This window comes from Lampris incognitus, chromosome 6, assembly GCF_029633865.1.
Source record: "Lampris incognitus isolate fLamInc1 chromosome 6, fLamInc1.hap2, whole genome shotgun sequence".
Taxonomy (NCBI): Eukaryota; Metazoa; Chordata; class Actinopteri; order Lampriformes; family Lampridae; genus Lampris; species Lampris incognitus.
This window is the reverse complement of record NC_079216.1, coordinates 53,348,437-53,370,819: the sequence shown is the minus strand read 5'-3', so window position 1 is coordinate 53,370,819 and position 22,383 is coordinate 53,348,437. Positions and strand designations below refer to the sequence as shown.

Genomic DNA, 22,383 nt, shown 5'->3' with positions numbered 1-22,383 from the left:
CCCAAAATGCCCTAAACTCTTTTAGGGTGGGGTCACCGGCCTGAAAACCTACCAGCTCCTCTCTGGTATAACCTGGCAGTGTGGGGGTGTTGCCCTGTTTAGTACCTGTCTCACCAGACCTCGACTCCCCAGCACGGGTCTGTCTCACTTTGTAACACTCCAGACCTCTAGAGACAAGACCAGGATCCAGAACTGTTCCTCGCTCAATCAGGTTACACACAGCGATACAGTTGTCAAAATCTGAGTCAGGGTCTGTTTCAGGCTCCCCTGCAAACTCCTGCCTAGAGAGAGCATCTGCGGCGGCATTGCTGCAACCAGGACGGTACTTAACCTCGAAATCAAAAACAGACAGTTGCGCTACCCACCTCTGCTCTATAGCACCTAACTTGGCTGTCTTGAGGTGGCAGAGGGGATTGTTATCAGTCAGGATAACAAAGTTTGAACCAAGCAAGTAACCCCTGAATTTTTCAGCAACTGCCCATTTTAAGGCAAGCAACTCCAACTTCATGCTACTATAATTACGGTCATTCTTCTCAGCATGGCGTAGTCTGCGGCTAGCATATGCTATGACACGTCTGGTGTCACCTTGCTGCTGACACAATACAGTGCCTAATCCATGCTGACTAGCATCTGTCTCAACTACGAATGGTTGTGTGAAGTCGGCAAAACCCAAAATGGGAGCAGAGGTAAGTTTTTCCTTTAACTGCTCAAAGGAAGAGTCACACTCTGGTGTCCACATATTACAAAACTGGTGACCTACTTTCCCTGTTTTCTTCACACCTGAACATTTGTTTACTAGGTCATGCAGTGGCCCGGCAATCTGTGAGAAGCCTCGAATGAATCTCCTGTAGTAACTACAGAAACCCAAGAATGACTGCAGCTCTTTGGCAGTGATTGGGACCTTCCAGTTCTTAACAGCAGAGACCTTGGAGGGGTCAGTTCCTATACCTTCTGCCGACACCTGATGACCCAAAAACTTTACTGACTGTTGTAGGAAAGCACACTTCTGCAACTTCCCCTTAAGGCCCGTCTCTGCCAGTCTCTTAAACACAGTCTCAAGTCTCTCCAAATGCTGCTCAAATGTCTCTGAAAAAAACAAGATGTCATCTAGGTAGACCAGGAGTATCTGAAAAATGAGATCATTCATAGTAACTTGCATAAGTCTCTGAAATGTAGCTGGACCGTTACAAACACCAAAAGGCATTCTCACATACTCATACAGACCAAACGGTGTAGTAAATGCAGTCTTAGTCCGATCTCTCTCATGCATAGCTACCTGGTGGTATCCGCTCGCCAGATCTATGGTCGAAAAGAACTTTGCCCCTCTCAGCGCATCAAAACTCTCATCAATTCTCGGGAGCGGGAATGCATCACGTCTTGTCTTTGAGTTGAGTTTCCTGTAATCGACACATAGCCTCAGACTACCATCTGCCTTTCTCACTAGTACTATGGGCGAAGCATAAGCACTGGAGCTTTCTTGAATGACCCCTTTTTTTAGCAGCTTGCCAATATGTTCCCTGACTTCACTGTACTGTGTGGGTGGGATTCGTCTGTATGGCTGTGTTACAGGTATGTCATCTGTCAGATGGATCTCATGTTGTACTTTGTCAGTGTGGCCTAGATCTTCATCTTCTGTTGCAAACACAAAAGAGTACTTCTCCAGTAACAAAGTCAGCTGCGCTTGCTGTTCTGGGCTACCACAAAAATTGAGCTTGCCGAGAATTTCCTGCACATCTGTTGGTGTTTCAGGGTGTTCACTGATACTCACTTGTTCAGTGTCTGCTGAGATTCTCTGGAACTGTACCTCACAAAGCTCATCACTTTTCACACAGTCTACCTGAGTCAAAACCCCTAGCCTAGTCCGTGGCCCTAGCCAGATATCTTCATCAGACATGTTCATGACTCGGACTGGAAAAATGTGATTGCCCGATGAAACCAACATAGGCACAACAACCAAACCTCCAGGAACGGGGACACCCACAGACTCCAGCAACAAAAAAGAACCATCCTCAGTCATGGTCCTGAGTCCCCTAGCCATAACTGTAGCAGCAGATGAAGCAGCTATATGGACTACATCCTTACCAGCTGCCCTAGCGAAAGAGAGTCTGTCTGTTCTATGTACTGCATGAAGATGATTAAAAGCCTCTCTCCAGTTTGAGTCAAACCTCTCCTGCAGTGTGGTGTCAAACTCAGTGTGTACTAGCTCTCTGCATTTTTTGACAATGTTCATCCCTATTAGACCTGGAACAGAGGAAGAGTGTTCAGAATCTTTAACTATCAGAAAACCTCGCTCTGGGATAGTCAGACCCATGGCTTCTACATCAAGCTCCATATAGCCCATATAGGGTATGTCTAATCCATTAGCTGCAGTGATCTTTAACCACTCAAATGCTGGGTGAATGTCTTCGCCTTTCACTGACAGGTGTTCCCTGAAAAAACTCTCAGAAATTGTACTGACCTGGCTACCAGTGTCAAGTAAGCAGGACACTGTAACACCTCGTAGTTTCACCTCAACAGTTTTACATTCTCCGACTGCACGCTCTAAGATCCTGTTTCTGTCTGGTGTCTCTTTTGGTGAGCCAGCTTCCTCCCCTCGAGTTGTGTGGCTCATGACAACTGAGGGTACGAGTTTTCCTGCACTACAGAAGAACTAGGTGTTGCGTCCCCTTGACCCCCTCTGGCCTGTGGGCATTTTCTTGCAATGTGACCTATGCCTCTACACTTGAAACAGATAGGCTGACCATCTGGTGTGAACTTTGGCTGGGGTCTAGGTTGTGGCTTGGGCTCTAGGAATGTCTGTTGAGTGCTGCGCTTACTCAGTTCACCTACAGCAAAGGCTAGATCAGCGAGTGTTTTGCCTAACTCTGCTAGCTGTTTTTCCTGATGGGCTACTGCTCTCCGAACATCATTTAATGCAGTACCTTGGTCATTGTTTGTTTTAATAGTAGAGCACTGGGTTTCTGGAACCTCTGATGTAACTTGGTTGCTCTTTATGACCCTGGGACGATGAGACCTGCTGTCCTCCATCTCCCACAGGAGGGCCTCGTTCCTCACATCTAGAAGACTGCTCTCTGGTTTGTCCCTAACCATTTTCCTGAGTTCACGCCTGAGTGCTGCTTCTCTTAAACCCTCAATAAACCGGTCTCTGAGCACAGTTTTCTCATTAGGTATTACATCTATTGACTGTTTCACTACAGAGCTCAAAATCTGGGATAGTGCATGGAAGTAGTCACGGAGGTCTTCTCCATCAGTTTGGTTACGGTTGTAAAAGGTCTGCTAAAGCTGTGTGGAACTGCACTTTTCCCCAAATGCATTGCTCAGGTACGAGTATAAATTACTGGGCCCCACTGACTGACCCCTCATGCATAGTCTCACCTCTTCTAATGCAGGGCCACGCAATAGAGATAGTATATAGTAACATTATTCTTCTGTTGTTTGCGCTCTGTATCTTAAAACCCTTTCAACCTCTTCAATAAACTCTTCGACAGATCTCCTGTCTGTACCACACTCCCTACTAAATGCTTGGATCTGGCGTTCTCTTGGAACGTAGATGTATGAACGTGTGGGTGCACTGTTATCACTTGCTCTCTGAACCCTTGCTTCACCATTTAACCTGGTGAGCTCATCTCGCAGTCTGGCGAGCTCTTGCATGGTGGTCTGCATTTCTTCTGTAGCACCTTCACCTATACCCGTTATGCCACCTGAGGTGTGGCCATTATCATCACGTGAACTCCATCACCAGAATCACTAGACATAATGATATATTAATCTTTACTCAGTCCAGTATAAATGAGGATATTTAGTTCAAAACCTGGTTCAAGGATACTACAAGGACAGTCTTTAACTTGGAGCCTTGCTGGATCTTGGTCTTTGTAGCTGAAGTTAGCGCTGGAGTCCTCTGCGCTGGTACGGCTGAGTCGTGTGAAACAGGAAGCACCAGAACCTCGTAGAGCCCCTCACGTCGTCTCTCGCTGGTCACCACCTCCACAGCAGGATGGCTTCAGACTCAACACCAACGGACGTCACCAACAATCTTCACCACTGCCGTATTTTTTATTTTTTTTAAGTAAAAATAAGCCACTCTGTTGCCAATTTAAAAAAAATGTTTTAGCTACACCCCACTCCTGGTACCAAAATTATGTAGCCCGTGGAATTAGATACCACACAGGACACAATTACTTCCGGGGTTCTTGTAGCTTTAATTTTATTGTTTGAACCTTCGAATGCAGATCGTTTTACTGAGTGCATAAATTCCTGTGTCTTTCGAGCAAACAGCTCATAAATGTTCACAGATGTGGCAAGTTTAACAGAAAAGATTTTAAAAGGAAAATAATAAATACAAAATACAAAATACGGTGCAAAATACGGCAGTGGACTATGTATGTTAAACAGGGTTTAACAAAGACATGTGGAACTTCCTGAAGATTGCGCAACTTCTCACTCTTTCAGTTACCTTTAAACAGAATTAAAATGCATATAAAACCTTTACATTTCCCTTACTACCCAAATACAATGGCATGGTGTGGCTTTATGCACGCCAACATTACCTTGTCATGCCTGCAATGGCGAAACAGTGGTCGACGGCTCGCGCCCAAAATCACCGAACATCAACTCCAGTAGCGTCTAAATCAAACCATCTTGTCAAATTACCGACATACAATATTGTTTGGAATAATGTTACAGGTATATTTCACAAGATATTTACCCCTACTTACTACGGAGTCAGAGCACCGTCACACCGCAATCTTCAGGTGCTTCACACAAGAAAAAGAAAGAATACCCAAGATGCACTTGGATAACTTGCACGGAGTTACAATAAAAGTCCACAACACTGCCACTTACTGGTCAAAACATGCAATGACAACCAAAACTATAAAAATACACACAATCTGCTTCACAATTTAAATACATCAAATGACATTTTACATGGCTTGACAGTGTAACAATTACATATATTAACAGTTAAACTATACTAAATTTAAGTGGAAACTCATTTAACATATTTAACAGATTTACCACCCGGCTACATAAACATTGAGGGGGACATGTTCCCCCTGACCCCCCCATAAGTTACACCTGTATTCACGGATATATGACCAAGTCCAGTTGGATTTGATTCATTTCCTTTGGATAACTATGACCTGGATGAATGAGAACATTCACGGACAGTATACAATACAGAATATATACATCAACAGATCCAATAAAAATCTTTCTGCCATCGTCTGTGTGGCCCTGTGAGTGTGTGTCTCTCACTCTCTTCTGTTTCTCTTCTGTTTCTCTCTTCTCTCTTGAGAAACTTTCTTCTCTTTATCTCTTCTCTCACTCCTCTCTCGTTCTCATTATTTTCTGTTTCTTGCTTCTCTCTTGAGAAACTCTCTTCTTTCTCTCTTCTCTCCTTCTATGCTCTCTCTACTCTTTCTCACTCTCTTTTCTCTCACACAGTCTTCTTTTTTCTCTCTTCTCTCTCTACTAGCTCTCTCCCACTCACGCACACTCGGTAATTTTTCTGTCTCATGGGATGATGGAAATATTGCATTAGAGGAAAGTAAATCTGATGTCGTCCTTTAAGAGTGGCCTCCACAGTCTTCTTGATTATTCTCTTGCACTTTTGAAGATAGTCATGTTTCCATTTTAAACCGGTCAGTTGGGCCATCTAAATGAATTAATTGATTATGCTTCAGACCCCATGGTGCTTGTTATGCAACTAAATTTGGTTTTCTGGATTACAAAACTTCCACTCTGAATTCGCCCTGATACATCAGCTATGACCTCTCCCTTGATGAACGGGAATCTCTGCATCACATGGCACAAAGCAGCTATACCAGATGACTGGTGTAGTTTCTGTAAAAGTTAACCTGATTTCCTAATTTGCAGTAAACCTCTATTTCCTGAAAATGTTAATTGATCGAAATGAAATAATGGTGTGATCTTAGTCCTTATTGAGGAGACAATACAAAGGGTGTTCTTCTGGAAACTGAGTAGGGTCAAGGCCTCCCAACCAAAGGTTTATGAGATTAGATGATAAAAATATTCAGTATTTGAAAAGGTCCCGGCATGTTGTCCACACAACCGACAACTAGTGTTGGATTCACAACCAATGGTACCTTCAGACTTTTTTACATTATGCAACTTCTTTGTCTTGGCATTATAAGTGAAAGGTATTGATGCTCATATGCCTTTTTTGGCAGAAGCAACATTATTTTTCATACCTTTGCCTCAAATTTTAAAAAAAAGTTTCACTCAAAAAGTTAATTTTGATCAAATCGGTTCTATTATAATGAATCTTAAAACAATAAATCCAACCTAATCCATGTTTTTGAAACGCTGGAAATTTTTCCATGCAGCCTTGAAGTAGCACTGCAAAAGCATATAAAAGTCAGATCCTGAAAAAATGCCCATTTGGTAAGGCTGTGAGCCCTGACAAGATGTTAAAATATTTTTTCAATGATGAAAAAACAAACTTGAGAGGATAATGACACTTTGTGTTGGAACTGACCTGGGCCACGTGTTTTTTCAGCCAAGACAAGTTAGCCCATCCAGCCATCCATTATCCAAGCCGCTCATCCTTAGTAGGGTCTCGGGATGCTGGAGCCTATCCCAGCAGTCATTGGGTGGCAGGCGGGGAAACACCCTGGACAGGCCACCAGTCCATCACAGGGCCCGCCCACACACACACACACACACACACACACACACACACACACACACACACACACACACACACACACACACACACACACACACACACACACACACACACACACACCTACGGACAATTTAGTATGGCCAATTCACCTGACCTACATATCTTTGGAGGAAACCGGAGCGCCCAGAGGAAACCTACACAGACATATGGAGAACATGCAAACTCCACACAGAGGATGACCTGGGATGACCCCCAAGGTTGGACAACCCTGGGGTTCAAACTCAGGACCTTATTGCTGTGAGGCGACTGCGCTAACCACTGTACCACCGTGCCGCCCCAAATTAGCCCAAAAGTAATCATTTCATGGGTGTATCAAATGCAAGTGCAGTTTTCTTTTTCTTTTCTGGTAAAAATGTCCATAATTGCCGGTTTAGTTGCCAATGTCATAAAAGTATGGCAAATTTTTATCCTACTCAGTTTTAGAATAATGACATCCCAACACCACCACAGCTAACACAACCAGTACTGTCACCTGTTCTTCAGCAGCTCTTTGTTCTGTCACACTGTCTGTTTCCCTGAAATCCCTTGAACATCTGGCTCGCAGTCACAGAATTTCCAAAGAAAACTGATCTTACATAAAACTTGGTGAGGCACAATTGTTACTTGGACGCCACTAAGGTCTCCTCCACTGTGTGTCTGCCTGACTCGAGTCCACGTGTGTGTGGGCAAATATATACTGGATACAAGTAAGATTTAAGTAAGGTACCACCAAATACAATATAAGAATAGAATGGGGGGGGGGATTTCAATTAGGCTCTTTTAAAACTGGCCTGCAGTAAGTTGGAATTCTTATGATTAATAGTTTACATTCACATTTTAGGTATGAGCCAGGATTTTGATCTCTTTTGCACATGCAAACACACACACACAAACACACACACACACACACACACACACACACACGGGCTCATATGTACACAAATGTGCAGACATGCAGACATGCACACACACACACACAAAATTTATTTTTAGCGACTATCACTAATTTCAGCCTACATTTTATCAAGTATTGTTACACTTTGATTAACAAACGCATTTTCATCATGTCTGCAGTATTCAAATTAGTGTCAATCCATCAGGTGACAACAGGACAGCTGACGCTCACGTGTTGATACTTAATAACTGTCGACCAGCCTCTAATCATACATTCTTTTCTAAAGTACTAGCGAGAGTTGTGTATCAACAACTTTCGACCCATGTAGAAGAAAAACTATCTATATGAACTTTGTCAGTTGGTTTTCAGGGTCTGTCACTCTACTGAAACTGCTCTGACCAGAGTGGTGAACTATCTTCTACTTGCCATGGACTCTGATTCCATCTCTTTGCTTCTACTACTGGACCTCAGTGCAGCCTTTGACATCTTTGATCACTGTATACTATTAGACAGAATAAATTGGAATTTCAGTGTCTCTGTCTTCGCGCTCTCTTGGCTTAAGTCCTGCTCATCTGGAAGAACACAGTGTGTCTGCCAGTGGCAAACCGTGGCCCTGGACCCTGGTCCTTCAGTAGGACCACATATGACAATGAAAAAATAAACATAGCGATAAAAATAATAGCCAGAGCCCTGTCACATGGAATTTCAGCATATTAGGTTTTCCTGAAAAGGCAAGCTAAATATACATCTCGTACCGGACCAGGGCCCCTTGTCAGGATTGAAAAGCAAGCAATCCCAGGAGTACAGCATGCTGATGCACAGGCTGCCCGTTAGCCATGGACAGCAGCTGTAGCTGCTTGTTTGAAATGTCTCTGGTAGCGCTTGGTAGCTTGCACAAGTCCTGGCAAGGCGGGTGATGGTCGATCTTCCTGGATTATTTCTAGTTTTTTCCTGAAAAGGCAATCTAGACAATTGACTTTCTATTAATTCAGCTACACAGTCGCCATCTTCACGAATTCCCACCATTTCGCTGTTCTCTAAATCCTTTGTTGTCATTCTGTTGTCTCTTTTCCCCCTTGCTCACTTACGGACTACCTTCACCTGGTCGCTTATCAAATTCGTGAATACCTGGAAGATGTCAGGATATTGTCCTGCCCACAACTCAACAAAATATGATTGGCTAAGACAACTGACAAAATCAAATTCATGCCCACATTAACTTGAATTACAAAGGCATTCAGTTACAGCTACCGAAGGTCCTGGTACGGGGACCCACTAATTCACCCAGATACCATCAGAAAAAAAATTGTGATTGGTCCATTTCCCATTCCATTATATTGACCCATTATTATTTCAGTGAATGAAAATAATTGAAAAATTATTTATTAGGAGTACAAAAATTCTTTCAATATTTTTTCTTGGGCATTCACTGAATACCTTGAAGGTCCAGAGGGTTCCCCTCTGGTGTCTGCTATAATAATATTATATTGACGTTCTATGACATTAAATATGGCGTACCTCAGGGCTCGGTTCTTGGCCATCTACTTTTCTCTCTTCATTTTACCTCTTGGCCATATGCAGTCATGGAATAAATTTCCATTGCTATGCTGATGATACTCAGCTGTATGTGCCTATAAGGGCTGGTGATCGTACTCAAATGACTAATTTAGAGGCCTGTTGGCTGCTGTGAAAAAATGGATGTCACTAAATTCCCTGCTTTTAAATTCAGATAAAACTGAGATGCTGGTCATTGGCCCTGCTAGACACAGACTCCAATTTGATCAAGTAACAATACCAATTGACAAGTCTGTGATTTCTGAGATAACCCTATCTAGACAACTGAAGCCAAATGTATCAAACTATGTGTAAATTCATCTGTAAAAGAATGCGTATGGAGAAAACTGGAAAACTTCATATGTGAAGTATTTCCGAGATTTATGAACAATGCGTATGCGACTGATACGCATATTTGTCTTCATAGATCCCAATTTACTTGTGATTGTGTACACGTGAACAAACTCCTTGTCCACACCCCGTCAACTCCCACGTTTTACCTTGCATGGTTGTTGAAATGCCCAAAATAATCTGGTTTCCCAACAAATGTTTCGATGAATCCACTCTGAAAAATTAATGATTTTTGTTTAGAGAAATGGCTAAGCCAACCAAAAACACTGTGAAAAAGAGAAATTTCCCTGAATGTGAATTGGAGGTGTTAATTACCAAAATAGAGTGTCAGAGGAGCATTTTGTTTGGTGGCCTTAGCACCTCCTCACCTTACCTAGGTCGTCCGTCAGGACGACCCTAATAGGATTTTGGTTGTGCATGTTTGTTTAAAGCATGGGGCGCTACTCCACGTGCAGTTCTATGGTTCTCTGCTAACTGGAGATTTTGTGCCTTTCCATTGTCAAGATACATTGATCATCTGCAAAGCCACGACATCCCCCGGTCCATACCATCAGTCTATTGATGAATGCACGTACGACTACTGCTACCCATAGGAATAGCAGGATTTATTATCGAGGTTTACTCCTCTAGATCCTCCATGTTCTGCTCTGGTATCTCCTGACAACGTTAACAGGATTACCGTGAGGAGGGTGTGGCTCTTCACCACACACGGACGGTTTTTCATGACCTTGGCCTTACCAGGGGGGTCACAAATAAGGCCAAGCAGCGCCAATGGAGATAAATACTGTCAACAGTAAATGCTGCAGGCGCTGAGTTGTGCACTGTTGATGATATCAAAAAGAAATGGTGAAACTTTAAACAGGAGGCAAAAAGTGCATTGTCGCGTATCAAACCAGTGTTACTGGAGGGTACTGGCCTTCTTTCTCTCTCCCCCATGGATGAGCATATGTCCACCATTCTGACCAACATCAGCTGTTAAGTTTGTTGTTAACTTTTGTTGGTGCCTATAATACAATTAATACGGTAGCCTGTTTTGTTAGTCCCTTCTACTGCAGTCTTTACGGTAACCCTGCTGTTAGGCGGAAGGCGCGCTGCTAGTGAAAGGCGCTCGTTGAAATGTTCGGAAGGCTGTGGTCACTTGCTGTTGAGAGCGCAAATAAAACTCAGTTAAATAAGTACACTTGTCTTATTTGAAACTAATATTGGTAGCAGAGGATGGTTGCCACGAATGACTTCAGACAGCCTCCTGGATTTGATGAAAAGAAGCCGTATGAAAACTGGAAAAATGAAGTGGAAATATGGAGACGGGTGACGAACTTGGACAAGAAAAAGCAAGCATTGGCTGTGGCTCTATCGTTGACAGGTAGAGCGAGGGATACTGCTTTAGGAATAAATGTGGATGAAATGGAGAAGAAATGGATATATTGTATGTTTTTTCCTTACCCCCCCCCCCCAGCAGTCCCTTCTGCCCAATTGTGTCCCTTTTGCCCCATTTTCTGGACTGCCTCCGAGGTCCTAACATCATAACGTCCACATCCTAACAAGGTCCGAACAGCGCTCCCAGCAAGTCACGCGATATAAACAAGGTCACATTTGTTCCGGCCGGGGGAAAAGTTCTGGACGACGCGACAAGGCGTTCTAATCAGCTGTTCGGTAGCGTTCGGTATGGGTGGCAGCGTTGCTAGGGCGGTTACAGGTGGCTGGTGAGCGCTCGGCTATATTTTCTGATTTCAAAGACCACTGCATTGCTTTTGTGGACATAATCCTCGTCAGTTCTACTGTTATTTATATTATTGACAAGCGATTTAAATCAACGTTGTTTTTTTGGTGTCTGTAAACTTAACAGTTAGCTAGTCTCTACCGATCGCGTTAGCTATAGTCAGACATTAGCTTGCTAGCAGCTAGATAATGTACATATTATTATTTTCATGTATGTAGAGGTATAATTATTTGCGACCAAATCTCTAAAAATGTTTACAGAAGTCTAACATTGAAACTTTCAAAATTTTCATGAGTAAAGTTGTTCTTTATGACTTGTTTAACCTTCATGTTTAATAAACTAATCAAATGCATTTCATTTCATCCTTCATGATTTCATTACACAGTTAATGCATTGCTTTGGTGCATGCTGCCACCTACATGTAGCCGGGTGGTAAAGAACCGATCTTTCTTCCTGCAGTGAAATGCTTTAAGAGATTAAGCTCGACGCAGGGTTATAACGTCACACGCGCGACGCCTAGTGTTAGTCATAGCGAGGACAGGGTGAAGCATGGTGGACAGAGATGCATAGCAGTCTGCATCGGGGTAGACAGTTTTGCTGTAGCTGTTCTTGGCCAGCCACGCTGAGGAGACCATCTTGAAACGTGGCTGCAAAAGCCCACTACTGTATTTCATTGTATGTATTTCATTGGTATATATTTCATTTGAGTACATTTTCATTTGTATATTTTATTTTCATGTAGTCGTGATCTATTTCTTTCGATTCTCCTATCGACCGCTGTCCTCCTATTGAAGTGAGGCAGCATTCAGAATAAAAACCCCAAAATAGAATTTTGTGTTGTCCGGTGAGTTCATTACCCTAAGGACCCATCACATACAGTAGGCTATAGGAGTGTCCAGGGCGGTACATTAGGATCTTGCCACAGAATAGCTTCGAATCCCGCAAGAGATGTGAGAATAAAAGTGACGATATCCCTTGCAATAAGTGCGGAAGTGTGTGAAAACAAGGTCAAAAAGATAAATGAGTAGAGAAGAAACGGATATATTGTATGTTTTTTCCTTCTTTTTCCTCCTTTTCTTTTTCCCTCCCCCCCCCTTTCCTTTCCTTTCCCCCCCAGCAGTCCCCTTTGCCCCATTTTCCCCCTTTTACCCCATTTTCTGGACTGCCTCCGAGGTCCTAACATCATAACGTCCACATCCTAACAAGGTCCGAACAGCGCTCCGAACAGCGCTCCCAACAAGTCACGCGATATAAACTGCGTCACGCCCGCGAAAAGGCCCGGAACAAATTTACTGCTTTCACAGTACATTTGTTCCGGCCGGGGAAAAAGTTCCGGATGACGCGACAATGAAAATATGAGATTTAAGTATGTCTCTCTTGTAGTTGAATTCGTTTTTGCTCCAGCTCTGCTGAGCACGATTTTAATTCTTCTTCTTTGCTGTAAACACTAAGAGTTTCTACTATCTGCAGCGTTACTATTGCCATCTACTGGACAAGTTTAATATGCAGGGAAAATGCATGGTTGAAAATGGCAAGGAAACTAAACTAAATCATATATAAAACTAGGAAATAACCTAACACTGCATGTTGGCTACTTTATGTGGGTTACACTAACATCCTAACATCCAGATCCTAACAAGGTCCGAACAAGTCATGAGATATAAACAACGGCATGCCCGCGAAACAGCCCGGAACAAATGTACTGCTGTCACAGTACATTTGTTCCGGCCGGGGGAAAAGTTCCGGACGACGCGACAATGGCGTTCTAATCAGCTGTTCGGTAGCGTTCGGTATGGGTGGCAGCGTTGCTAGGGCGGTTACAATGAAAGGTGGCTGGTGAGCGCTCGTGCATTAACGTCAGGTTTTTTGCTTGTCACGAGACGTCATTTCACCTCAGACTACAAGAGCGCGAGTTGGACAGACGCATATCTCCCACCTCTGGCTATATTTGCTGTTTTCAAAGACCACTGCATTGCTTTTTGGCCGTGTGATGGACTGGCTGGCCTGTCCAGGGTGTCTCCCCGCCTGCTGCCCAATGACTGCTGGAATAGGTTCCAGCATCCCCGCAACCCTGAGCAGGATTAGCGGTTTGGATAATGAATGGATGGATGTTTCCAATCATGAATGTTTTATTACTAATGACTCATTGTGAGTCCTCTCTGAGTCATGTCCCTCAATGCAAAAAGTGAGCCTCCCTGGTATAATTATATATAGTTGTAAGAAATGGAAATAGATGATCCGCTGTGGCGACCCCTAACGGGAGCAGCTGAAAGTAGTAGTAGTAGTAGTAGTAGTAGTAGTATTAGTAGTAGTAGTAGTAGTACTAGTAGTAGTATAATTCGCACCTTTCTGTTATTTCCACTTCCGGTGTGGGAAGATGGCGGTACAAATCACGTTTGCAGCGACCTCGTCAAGTACCCTAGTGGGAAGATGGTGGCGCGAATCCACGTTTGCAGCGGCCTCACCCAGTACCGTCCATGCAGTGCCTTTGTCAACGTCTGCGTCTAAGTTTGCCTTCGTTTGATGGCTGGCAGAGCTTGGTCTGTTGCGTCCTGTGGGCCCAGGGACCACGCCCCTGCCTGGAGCTGTGCCCAAGGAGGTAACACCATGGGCGGCCTGACAGGATGCGGAAGCGGGGCAGGCTAAGCTAACTGCTAGCCCATGCAGACCAGCAGTTCCGTTAACACCAAGGGAGGTCTGGCGGTGGCTTCATCTTGCCTTGACTATGTTTTTAGTGTCGTATGAAGTGTGGGGAGGTGTGTCGAAGATGAGCTAGCATTGGATCAGCTGAGGGAGTTTGATCTGCTGCATCCTGTGGGCCCAAGGACCATAGCCCTGACCTATGGACAGGGCTATGAAATCCTGGACAGTGATTTTTTTGTTTAGTTTAGATATACTATGTGTTAGTTTGGATTTATGTGTTCTTGTAGTTATTGGATATGTGTTTTCATCTTTGTGTTGCATTGCTGTGGGCTGGGGAAAACGATGCTTTGTTTCATTTCATGTGTGCATGTGCATGAAATGAAATGACAAAGTGTTTCTGGTTCTGATTTACGGCTTGCTCTGTTAATTCTGCTTCAAGTTGTTGTCAAAGACAAATGATTCTAGGATGCTGGAATGCCTTCCTGATGGGTGTGACACAATGAAACACTGGTGAGGAAACGTGCCCACTTGATAACCCCAATGATGTGCCAATTGACACACGGAGGATCAACCCTCTAACAAAACCTTGAGTTCAGTAACTTTTGCTGCCACTGAAATGTGCCATTAGATTCATGACAGTGTCACCTGATGTCCTCCTCTATGGAAACCACTTCATAGATTACGTCAGGACAGTGGTTAATAAACTAGTTTGTCTTCAGCATGAATGCCCACTCCTGAATATGGCCCAAGGATTGCTACACCACGTCTGGGTATTTATCACTGTTTTCTCTGATGAAAAGATCGTCTTTGTCTGCATTGCTTCAGACTGTCAAACAAAAAAAGTTTTTGTTTGTATAAAATACATCAAGCAACAAAAGTTCTCGAGATTTTTTACATATTTTCTGAAATATTTTTTAACAAGCGATATTAAATTGTCTAACTTAACTTCCCAAGACAGCGGCTAAAAAAATAAAAAAAAAACCCAAACAAACAAAGGTTAATTCGACGAAAATCCACCAGATGGAGACAGTTCTTGTTCGGCTGTGGAATAGTGAATCCATGGTTTTACTATTTCCTATTGAGGTGGGTGTGGTCAAAGCTGCGTGTGTGTGTGTGTGGGGGGGGGGATTAAAGGTCTAAAAAGTCCCAGCTAAAGTGTATTCAATGATGAAACCAAGCAGCTGTTAACTTTCGATCAAAATGAGCTTAGTCACGACCATGTGATGTTTTTAAACATTTGCCGAACCTTCCACTACAAGTTCCATTATGCTATGGTGTATTTGTAAGCATAGTAGGTCAAAGCCACAAGGTATCCTTTGCTTGGAATAAAAACCTCCACATCTTGGGGGAAAAAGACTGACCCCTTTTTAAGAGGCTGACCACAGCCCTCTTTGATGAATGAGGTGAAAAAGTGCACGCTGAGACCATGTTTGTACAGGTGATACTTTAAGGCTCTGTACAGTCTAGACAAGTGGTTCTCACCAACACTGCTGGTTTCCAGTGCTGCCAGGTAGTGCATTGCATTCACCTGTTGCTCCAGTTGCTCTAGTCTCAAATCAGAGACGCTTCAGAGCTGGAACAACAGGTGAATATATAACCTAGCTCGCGGAATGGAAAACCACTGGTCCCCTCCTGACACACCACTGGCATACTACCATTCCCCTAACTGTTGTGCGTAACATGTTTGTTTCTGCTATTGTGTGACTGTAATGTTCGTGATGATATATGGAGTGTCTGCTGCTGTCCATGCATTGTCCTGCAGACTTTAAGATGTACTGAAAACAAATTCCACTGGCCTTGATCGTGTGGCTAATAAAACAATCTAATCTAATCTAGATCAGATTATAATAAAAATATTATTCTTCTTTCGGCTAATCAAAATATGGGCTATAATAAACATATATAATAATAAATACATGAATAAATAAAAATTAAATAAATAAATAATGAAAATATTATTTCTTCTTCTTTCGGCTAATCAAAATATGGGATACAATATAATAAAATATATAATAGATAAACAAATAAAAATAAAATTAAATAAATATAATAATATAATATATGATAAAAATATGGGAGCATATTTGCCACTTTAGTGCTTTTTTTATTCTGGCAAGACTGAAAACAATAAAACCTCAAAATCAAAAACAGACACTGCAGCTTTGTTACAGAGCAATGTTTACTGTCTAATTTATAATTATCATGGTAAAATGTATGATAATTCTAAATATGATATTTCTAAAATACCAATTGTGTAATGATTGTAAAAAGAAAAAAATCTGGGTCAACAGTCCCTTTGTGGAGACTGTCTTTAGACAATGGTTACTGGGCTATTAAAAAAACCGCCATTCGCTCCTCCTCTGAAATTATATGATGCAGGTCAAACAGAGGCTAACAGGTATCAAAGGGAATGGGTAAGCCACCTGACTGAAGTGGGAAGGAGGGCGTAATGGAGAGATCAGAGGTCAAGTAACAAGGCTGGTCTCTTTTCTCCTAGAGGAGTGTTTACAGAAGTAATTGAGAGAGAGGAGTCGCCTCCCTGTCGAGCTGAAACTCTATCAGATTCCAGCAGCGAGACGCCGGTGTACCAGTTACATAGGGAAACCTGATGGACGAGGAAAAACCTACAGACGTATGGAATAGGGGAGACGCGGCGATAGAAGTTAGTGTGATTTTAAAACAGGATAAGCAGCCACCCGAAAAACTGTCCCACTCCATTGAGGAGATCCTGAAGAGGCCCATGTGTGTCAGGCAGGAGAGGAGACAGCATCGTAACTGGTCTGTTATCAAGGAGAACGACAGTCAGTCCAACCAGCATCAATTGACAGGTATGTCTTTTAATTTGATACTCTGCTGTTAAACTGAGTTGTATCACATTGCTGACATTAATTTTTATCTTGCATGAGGTATGAGACGAGGAATGAGATGGATATTGGTAATGGTAAAAATACTACTACTACTAATAATAATAATGATAATAATAAAGACTAAATTTGATTGTTTGAATTCTACTTGTTGAAAAAAGAGACTGACCGAATGTGTCAGTCTGCTTCCTCCGGATAAATAAAGCAGAGCTGTCATAGCCCAACATTGCATAAACCTAATTTGGGCCAGCCACCCTGGTGAAGGTGTAAGAAATACATAGACCCTTCATGCATGGAAATAAAGGGGGAAGGGGGATTATATTATAAAGCGGTGGAAGCCCAGCGTGAGCGCATCAACTGCATGCAAATGTAAAATGGTCAGGTTTTACAGTAGACGATGATGTGGACAACCTCTGTGACCATGATAAGAGAGAAGTCGCATTTGCTTGCATCGATACAGGTCAGAGGAAGAGCAGGCAGACCAGAATTAGCTTCACACCATCCCAGGTGGAGCAACTGGAGAGGGTTTTCCGGCAGAGCCATTATCCAGACGTCAGTACCAGAGAAAAACTGGCCTCTCACCTTCACCTCACCGAGGGAAGAATACAGGTTAGACAGGCCATTTCTGAGGAGACATCACAGTATGCGGTTCATTTATTCTGCTCAGAGAATCTCAGCAGATGTCAGTTATCAAGTGGTTCCCAAAGAGGCAAGCATATGTACGGTGGCTCACCAACGTTATATTTTCTGTTTGCCAACATGGTCAAACCACAGATAAGACTATCAAAATCATATTTGAGGTGTATCTGGGCGTACTTTCCTTGTCAAGTAATTGTCATGAATTTATTCATCTATTTTTTTTTTTACTTCTGGTGACGTAACATCAGCAATATAGTGACTGCATGCGTTTCTATTTTCCCTTTATTTGCCTTCCTCTGAATTAGCTTTTCAAGTTAACCTGGAGTCAGTAAGTCAGAAATTACTCCAGTTTCAGCAAATGGGTCAAATGAGGATGACTAATCAGTTCAAGTACTTTGTAGAACAAAAATTGGCCCTGTCTCAGCTGCTTATGTGTAAAGCATTGCGTTGGATGACACGTCTGAGGAAAGAAGAATATTCTAACTAGTTATTTCAGTGTTTCATTTGAGAGACTAGGCACGGTGGTCCAGTGGTTAGCATTGTCGCCTCACAGCAAGAAGGTCCTGGGTTCGAACCCCAGGCTGTCCTAGCTCCTTTCTGTGTGGAGTTTAAGTGTTTTCCCCATGTCTGTGTGGGTTTCCTCCAGGTACTCCAGTTTCCTCCCACTATCAAAAAGACGTGCATGTTAGGGTTAATACCCCTGTCTGTGCCCCTGAGCAAGGCAATGAAAAGAAGAACTGGAGCTGGTCCCCGGGTGCTGCAGCTGCCCACTGCTCCAATACAATAGGATGGGTTAAATGCAGAAGACACATTTCATTGTAACCAAACAACTGTACAATGAAAAAAATGAATAAAGTGACCTTCTTCTAATATCAACTAATGAAGGTCTTTTTCATTTTATATGATGAGAATAAATTGTGTTAATTTCATTAAATAAGCATTCAGATTACGCGTTGTTATGCCTCAGATTTGGTTTCAGAACCGCCGAGCCAAATGGAGGAAGGCTGAGACACTGAAGGACCTTGAAATGATGGGCAGAGAGCAGATATGTACAGTAAATCACAGCCTTCCTTATCTCGAGGTAAGAAGAATATTGATTTTTCTGAAAGCAGGCCACACCTTTTAAGAATCATTTGTTTAAATGCAGCTTGTATGGGGGGGATATCTGAGCTGAGCTAGTTTGTAAGATTTTTAGAAGGTGATGGGCTGATTCTGTCCAAAAAGCTGAGGTAGGGTTGACATGTTGAGAAACCCACAACGTTGGCTGTAAAACAATTACCTGATTAGTAAAAAGCCATAAGTTGTGTGTGTGTGTGTGTGTGTATGTGTGTGTGTGGGGGGGGATTTGGTGATTACACAGCCATCAGCGGGTGAGGGAGTGATTTTTCTGTTTACAGTGATAAAGTCTTTATCAGCGTGTTGTCCCCCACCCACTTCTACAGAAGCCCAAGCTCCAGGCGGGCATCTGGATGCCGCAGTGCTACTTACCAGAGCCCTTTGAGACAACCGTGTCCCTCTCACCAGCACTAACATCGCTTGTGCTGACCAAAACAAATTCTCCATATCACAGGACATTCATTTGGATACCAGGATAATCCATTTTTACAACTGATGTGACTTTTACCCAAGTGGCAGGTTTCCAAACGATGACCAAGTGGAGCTGTGATAAACTGGTGATGTGCCAAAGTATGTGTGAATGCCCTGACTAAAAGAAAAAAAATATATATCATGAATTTTCTTTACTTGTCTAAGTATTTGCAGTACTATCAAGCAGTGCTATTGCATTTGTAACTAGCAAACTGGTGGTTTGTTATCAGCTTGATCTCACAGAAATATGTGAAATGACCACGACCTCTTAACACTCGCATAACGTGGTGGTGGCACGTAATGTGTTAAACTTATGCGCCGGCACCACGGAAACAATGCCAATGGAAAGTCAGATGGGATCCTTTGTCGGGCTGGACACACGAATCCCCTGATTCAACATCATGCAGTGAGCGGTGTTTAATATTTTCTAGTTAACAACATTTTGTTTTATTGTTATTTTTATTGTCATTTGATTGAATTTATCATAATGCCTTAGTTATTATTTTTTTGCTCTCTAAAAACCCTAACCCTAACCTCATTACATCAAAATGAGATATATCACACACAATTCCGTGTTTTTGGAGAACAAAAAAATTGTAACTAAAGCACTATTATACATTCAGTCAAATGACAATAAAAATAACAATAAAATAAAAATTTTGTTAACTAGAAAATATTAAACACTGCTCATTCCTTACAAAATAGTAATTTATTCAAGTGTGCTATTAGTATACTTATTTTAAACTAAAAATCAGTGAGTATACTTTCAGTTTACTTTTTAAGTACTTATCAGAGCTGTACTAAACAAAATTATACTTAAGTATACTTACAAGTATACTACTAGTATATATGCTTGAACTTTACTTGAAGTTTACTTAAGTTTACTTAATAAAAGAAACTTCAAGAATACTTTTTTGTTGTTGTTGTAAGGGATTGCATGATTTTGTTGAATCAAGGAATTCGTATGTCCAGCACGACAACAGATCCTGATTGCCTTTTCATTGGCATTGTTTCTGTGGTTCCAGCACATAATTTTAACACATTGTGTGCCACCACCACGTAATGCGAGTGTTAAGAGGTCGTGGTCATTTGTTTGTCAGTGGTGGCTGGTGCTAAAAATAATTTGGGGTGAGAGGACGCAATTTACCTTGGCGCAGCACACCTGACAGCTGCTTTAATGTCCACAGTCACAGAGTTATTAAGAAGGACAATGTAGCCTACAGACTTTATCAGGGTTCGTAGACGGTGGATGATTGACAGTCGAGATGAGGTGTCATGGTGGGTGTGAACATGACTGACAGCCATCAGAATTGTCCAATCATATTAGATCAAAAAACAATAAAAATACCAATTCGCTGCCAATAAAAGTGGGAGTGTCTCTGCGCCCCATGGAAAATCTGAAGAAACCAATCAGACAGCAGCTTCAGGACACCTGCTCACCACAAGTTTGAGGGCTTACATAAGGTATCGTTTGGCCGGCGCCCCTCACCCAGGAAGTATAGTATGTATTCAGACAGAAATCAACCAAATACCATTTGAACCAATATTTAACGGCTGCTGACAGGCGCTCACAAACTGAAAAACACTTTTATTTCATAATTATTTGCATTATACAACTAAATTATATTTAACATGTTTAAGTAGATTTTTGTCTCTTGATATTTGAAGGGGGTGGCGCCCCAGCGTCCTGTACTGGCCAGCCGCCATTGAAAAAGCTGGTGTGCAGGCTACTGAACCGACAACCAACAACGAGCCCATCTGCATGTTTTGTAATGGTGATTGGTTAAATGATCCTGTATTAGTGCATCAGATCAAGGTTCCTCAACACTTTGTACCGTAGCAGGACTTCTGGGTTCAGAGTTTTAGCGACATGATCCAGCAGAGCGTTACCGTGTTCTAACGGCATGTTATTTCCTTATCAAAGATAAGACACAGCACTGCAATAAACCGTTTTATCTGACTTGACTTTCTGATGGACTGTCCTTATCTTAATTTGAGGTTGTAAGATGAGGTTACTGCCAGGTCAGCTGGAGAACTGATGAACACAACCAAAAGGATACTGCTGTATCGAATTTAATTACATCCTGTAAATTACATCAGCTTTATTCAGGGATTAGATGGTACCATGACTGATGTTATGTAGTGTTATATAAGAGAGTTTATAATTCAGATGTATTAATGTAAAGGTAAATGAAGAAACGGCTGAAATATTATCTATATGTGTGTCATTTTTTATGTAGCTGTTTTGATATGTATTTTAAAGAGTAAATTGATGCCATATGTCAGTTTATTATCTATGAATAACACAACCCTCTTTTTTTTTAATAAATGGAATATCTGTTGTCTCTATTTGATTTTCAATTTGACTTTCAGTTGCCCCTGACCTTAAAAAGTGCTGGTGTGACAGATAGTGTTGTACCAAAAGCTTTTAAAAACATAATATAAACTGAACATTTCATTCCACAGAGGATTATGGGTCATTAATGCAGAAAATAATGGGCTATAAATGAAAAAGTAAAGGATCTCTATCATGTTGATACTGTTCAGAGCTCCTATTGGCTAGGAGGAATAACACGATGCTGAGTATTGACGGATTTACAGATGTCTGCACTCTAGAAACGTATGGTCCAGTGCAAGATATGGAGTGTGGTCATACAGAGCTGAAGGCACCTATTATACACATCTTCAGATTTACAGATGGAGGTGACATATGCACAGAAACAGGATGGAGGAGTGGGACATAGGAATGTGAGCAGGTCACTTGCATAAAAACAGGTCTCCATTGTGCAAGCAGAACAGATGCGGACCGAATGTGTCCAGAGAATGGTTGTATAAATGTTCTCAAAACCACACATGTGCCCATTGCATGCCCTCTATTGCGCAGGCCATTTTTAAAAAAAATCAACAATTATATGTGCGATAACGCTGCATTGCCCCTACTATCGATAGCTGAACTGCCTCAACTCTGATTACATTCATTGAAACTTGCATGTAGGTAAACTTTTCACCCCGGCCTTATCTTCTTTTACTACCTGCCATCTCTGGAGATTGCACTGTTGGCATTTCTCCTGGCTACAGGGGGAGAGATAGTGAGAACAAGGCTACGGTTACACTACTTTTCATGTGACTTCTGGATTCAGAATTCAAACATCCAATCACAACAGGCTGGGTTTGAGTTGTGAGCTCTGTGGTCAGATAGCAGTTTGGATTTCATTGTTCCATGCAATATTGAAATCAAGTGGGAAAAAGACATTTCTGCAAAATGGCCTTCAGTGTTTGTGAGGTTGTAGTGCTCCTTTCCGGAGCAATCGAGGGCGGGCCCGCACGAGGCATGCTCTGATGAGGAGGCAGCAGCAGAGGCGCACCATTAATGCAATTATTGTACTTTTCCGTGAATCGACGGTTTCACTGGAGAGAACAGTATAGGTGCATGGCCGCAGCC

The 22,383-nt window shown here is 42.2% G+C and overlaps 1 protein-coding gene across 3 annotated transcripts; it reads left to right on the top strand.

Annotated features, from left to right (window-relative positions):
* Nucleotides 1-16,398: 16,398 nt before the first annotated feature.
* Nucleotides 16,399-19,228, top strand: LOC130114759 (paired box protein Pax-3-A-like). 3 transcript variants are annotated; one of them, XM_056282665.1, is made up of 4 exons: nt 16,399-16,679; nt 17,176-17,324; nt 18,334-18,435; nt 18,797-19,228. In XM_056282665.1, exons 1-4 carry the CDS (start codon nt 16,460-16,462, stop codon nt 18,947-18,949), a joined length of 624 nt encoding a protein of 207 aa, XP_056138640.1. In that variant the 5' UTR covers nt 16,399-16,459; the 3' UTR covers nt 18,950-19,228. The 3 variants fall into 3 exon arrangements, with proteins under 3 accessions (XP_056138640.1, XP_056138639.1, XP_056138641.1); XM_056282664.1 differs by having other exon boundaries at nt 18,322-18,435; XM_056282666.1 differs by lacking the exons at nt 18,334-18,435; nt 18,797-19,228 and adding an exon at nt 18,001-18,176.
* Nucleotides 19,229-22,383: the final 3,155 nt, after the last annotated feature.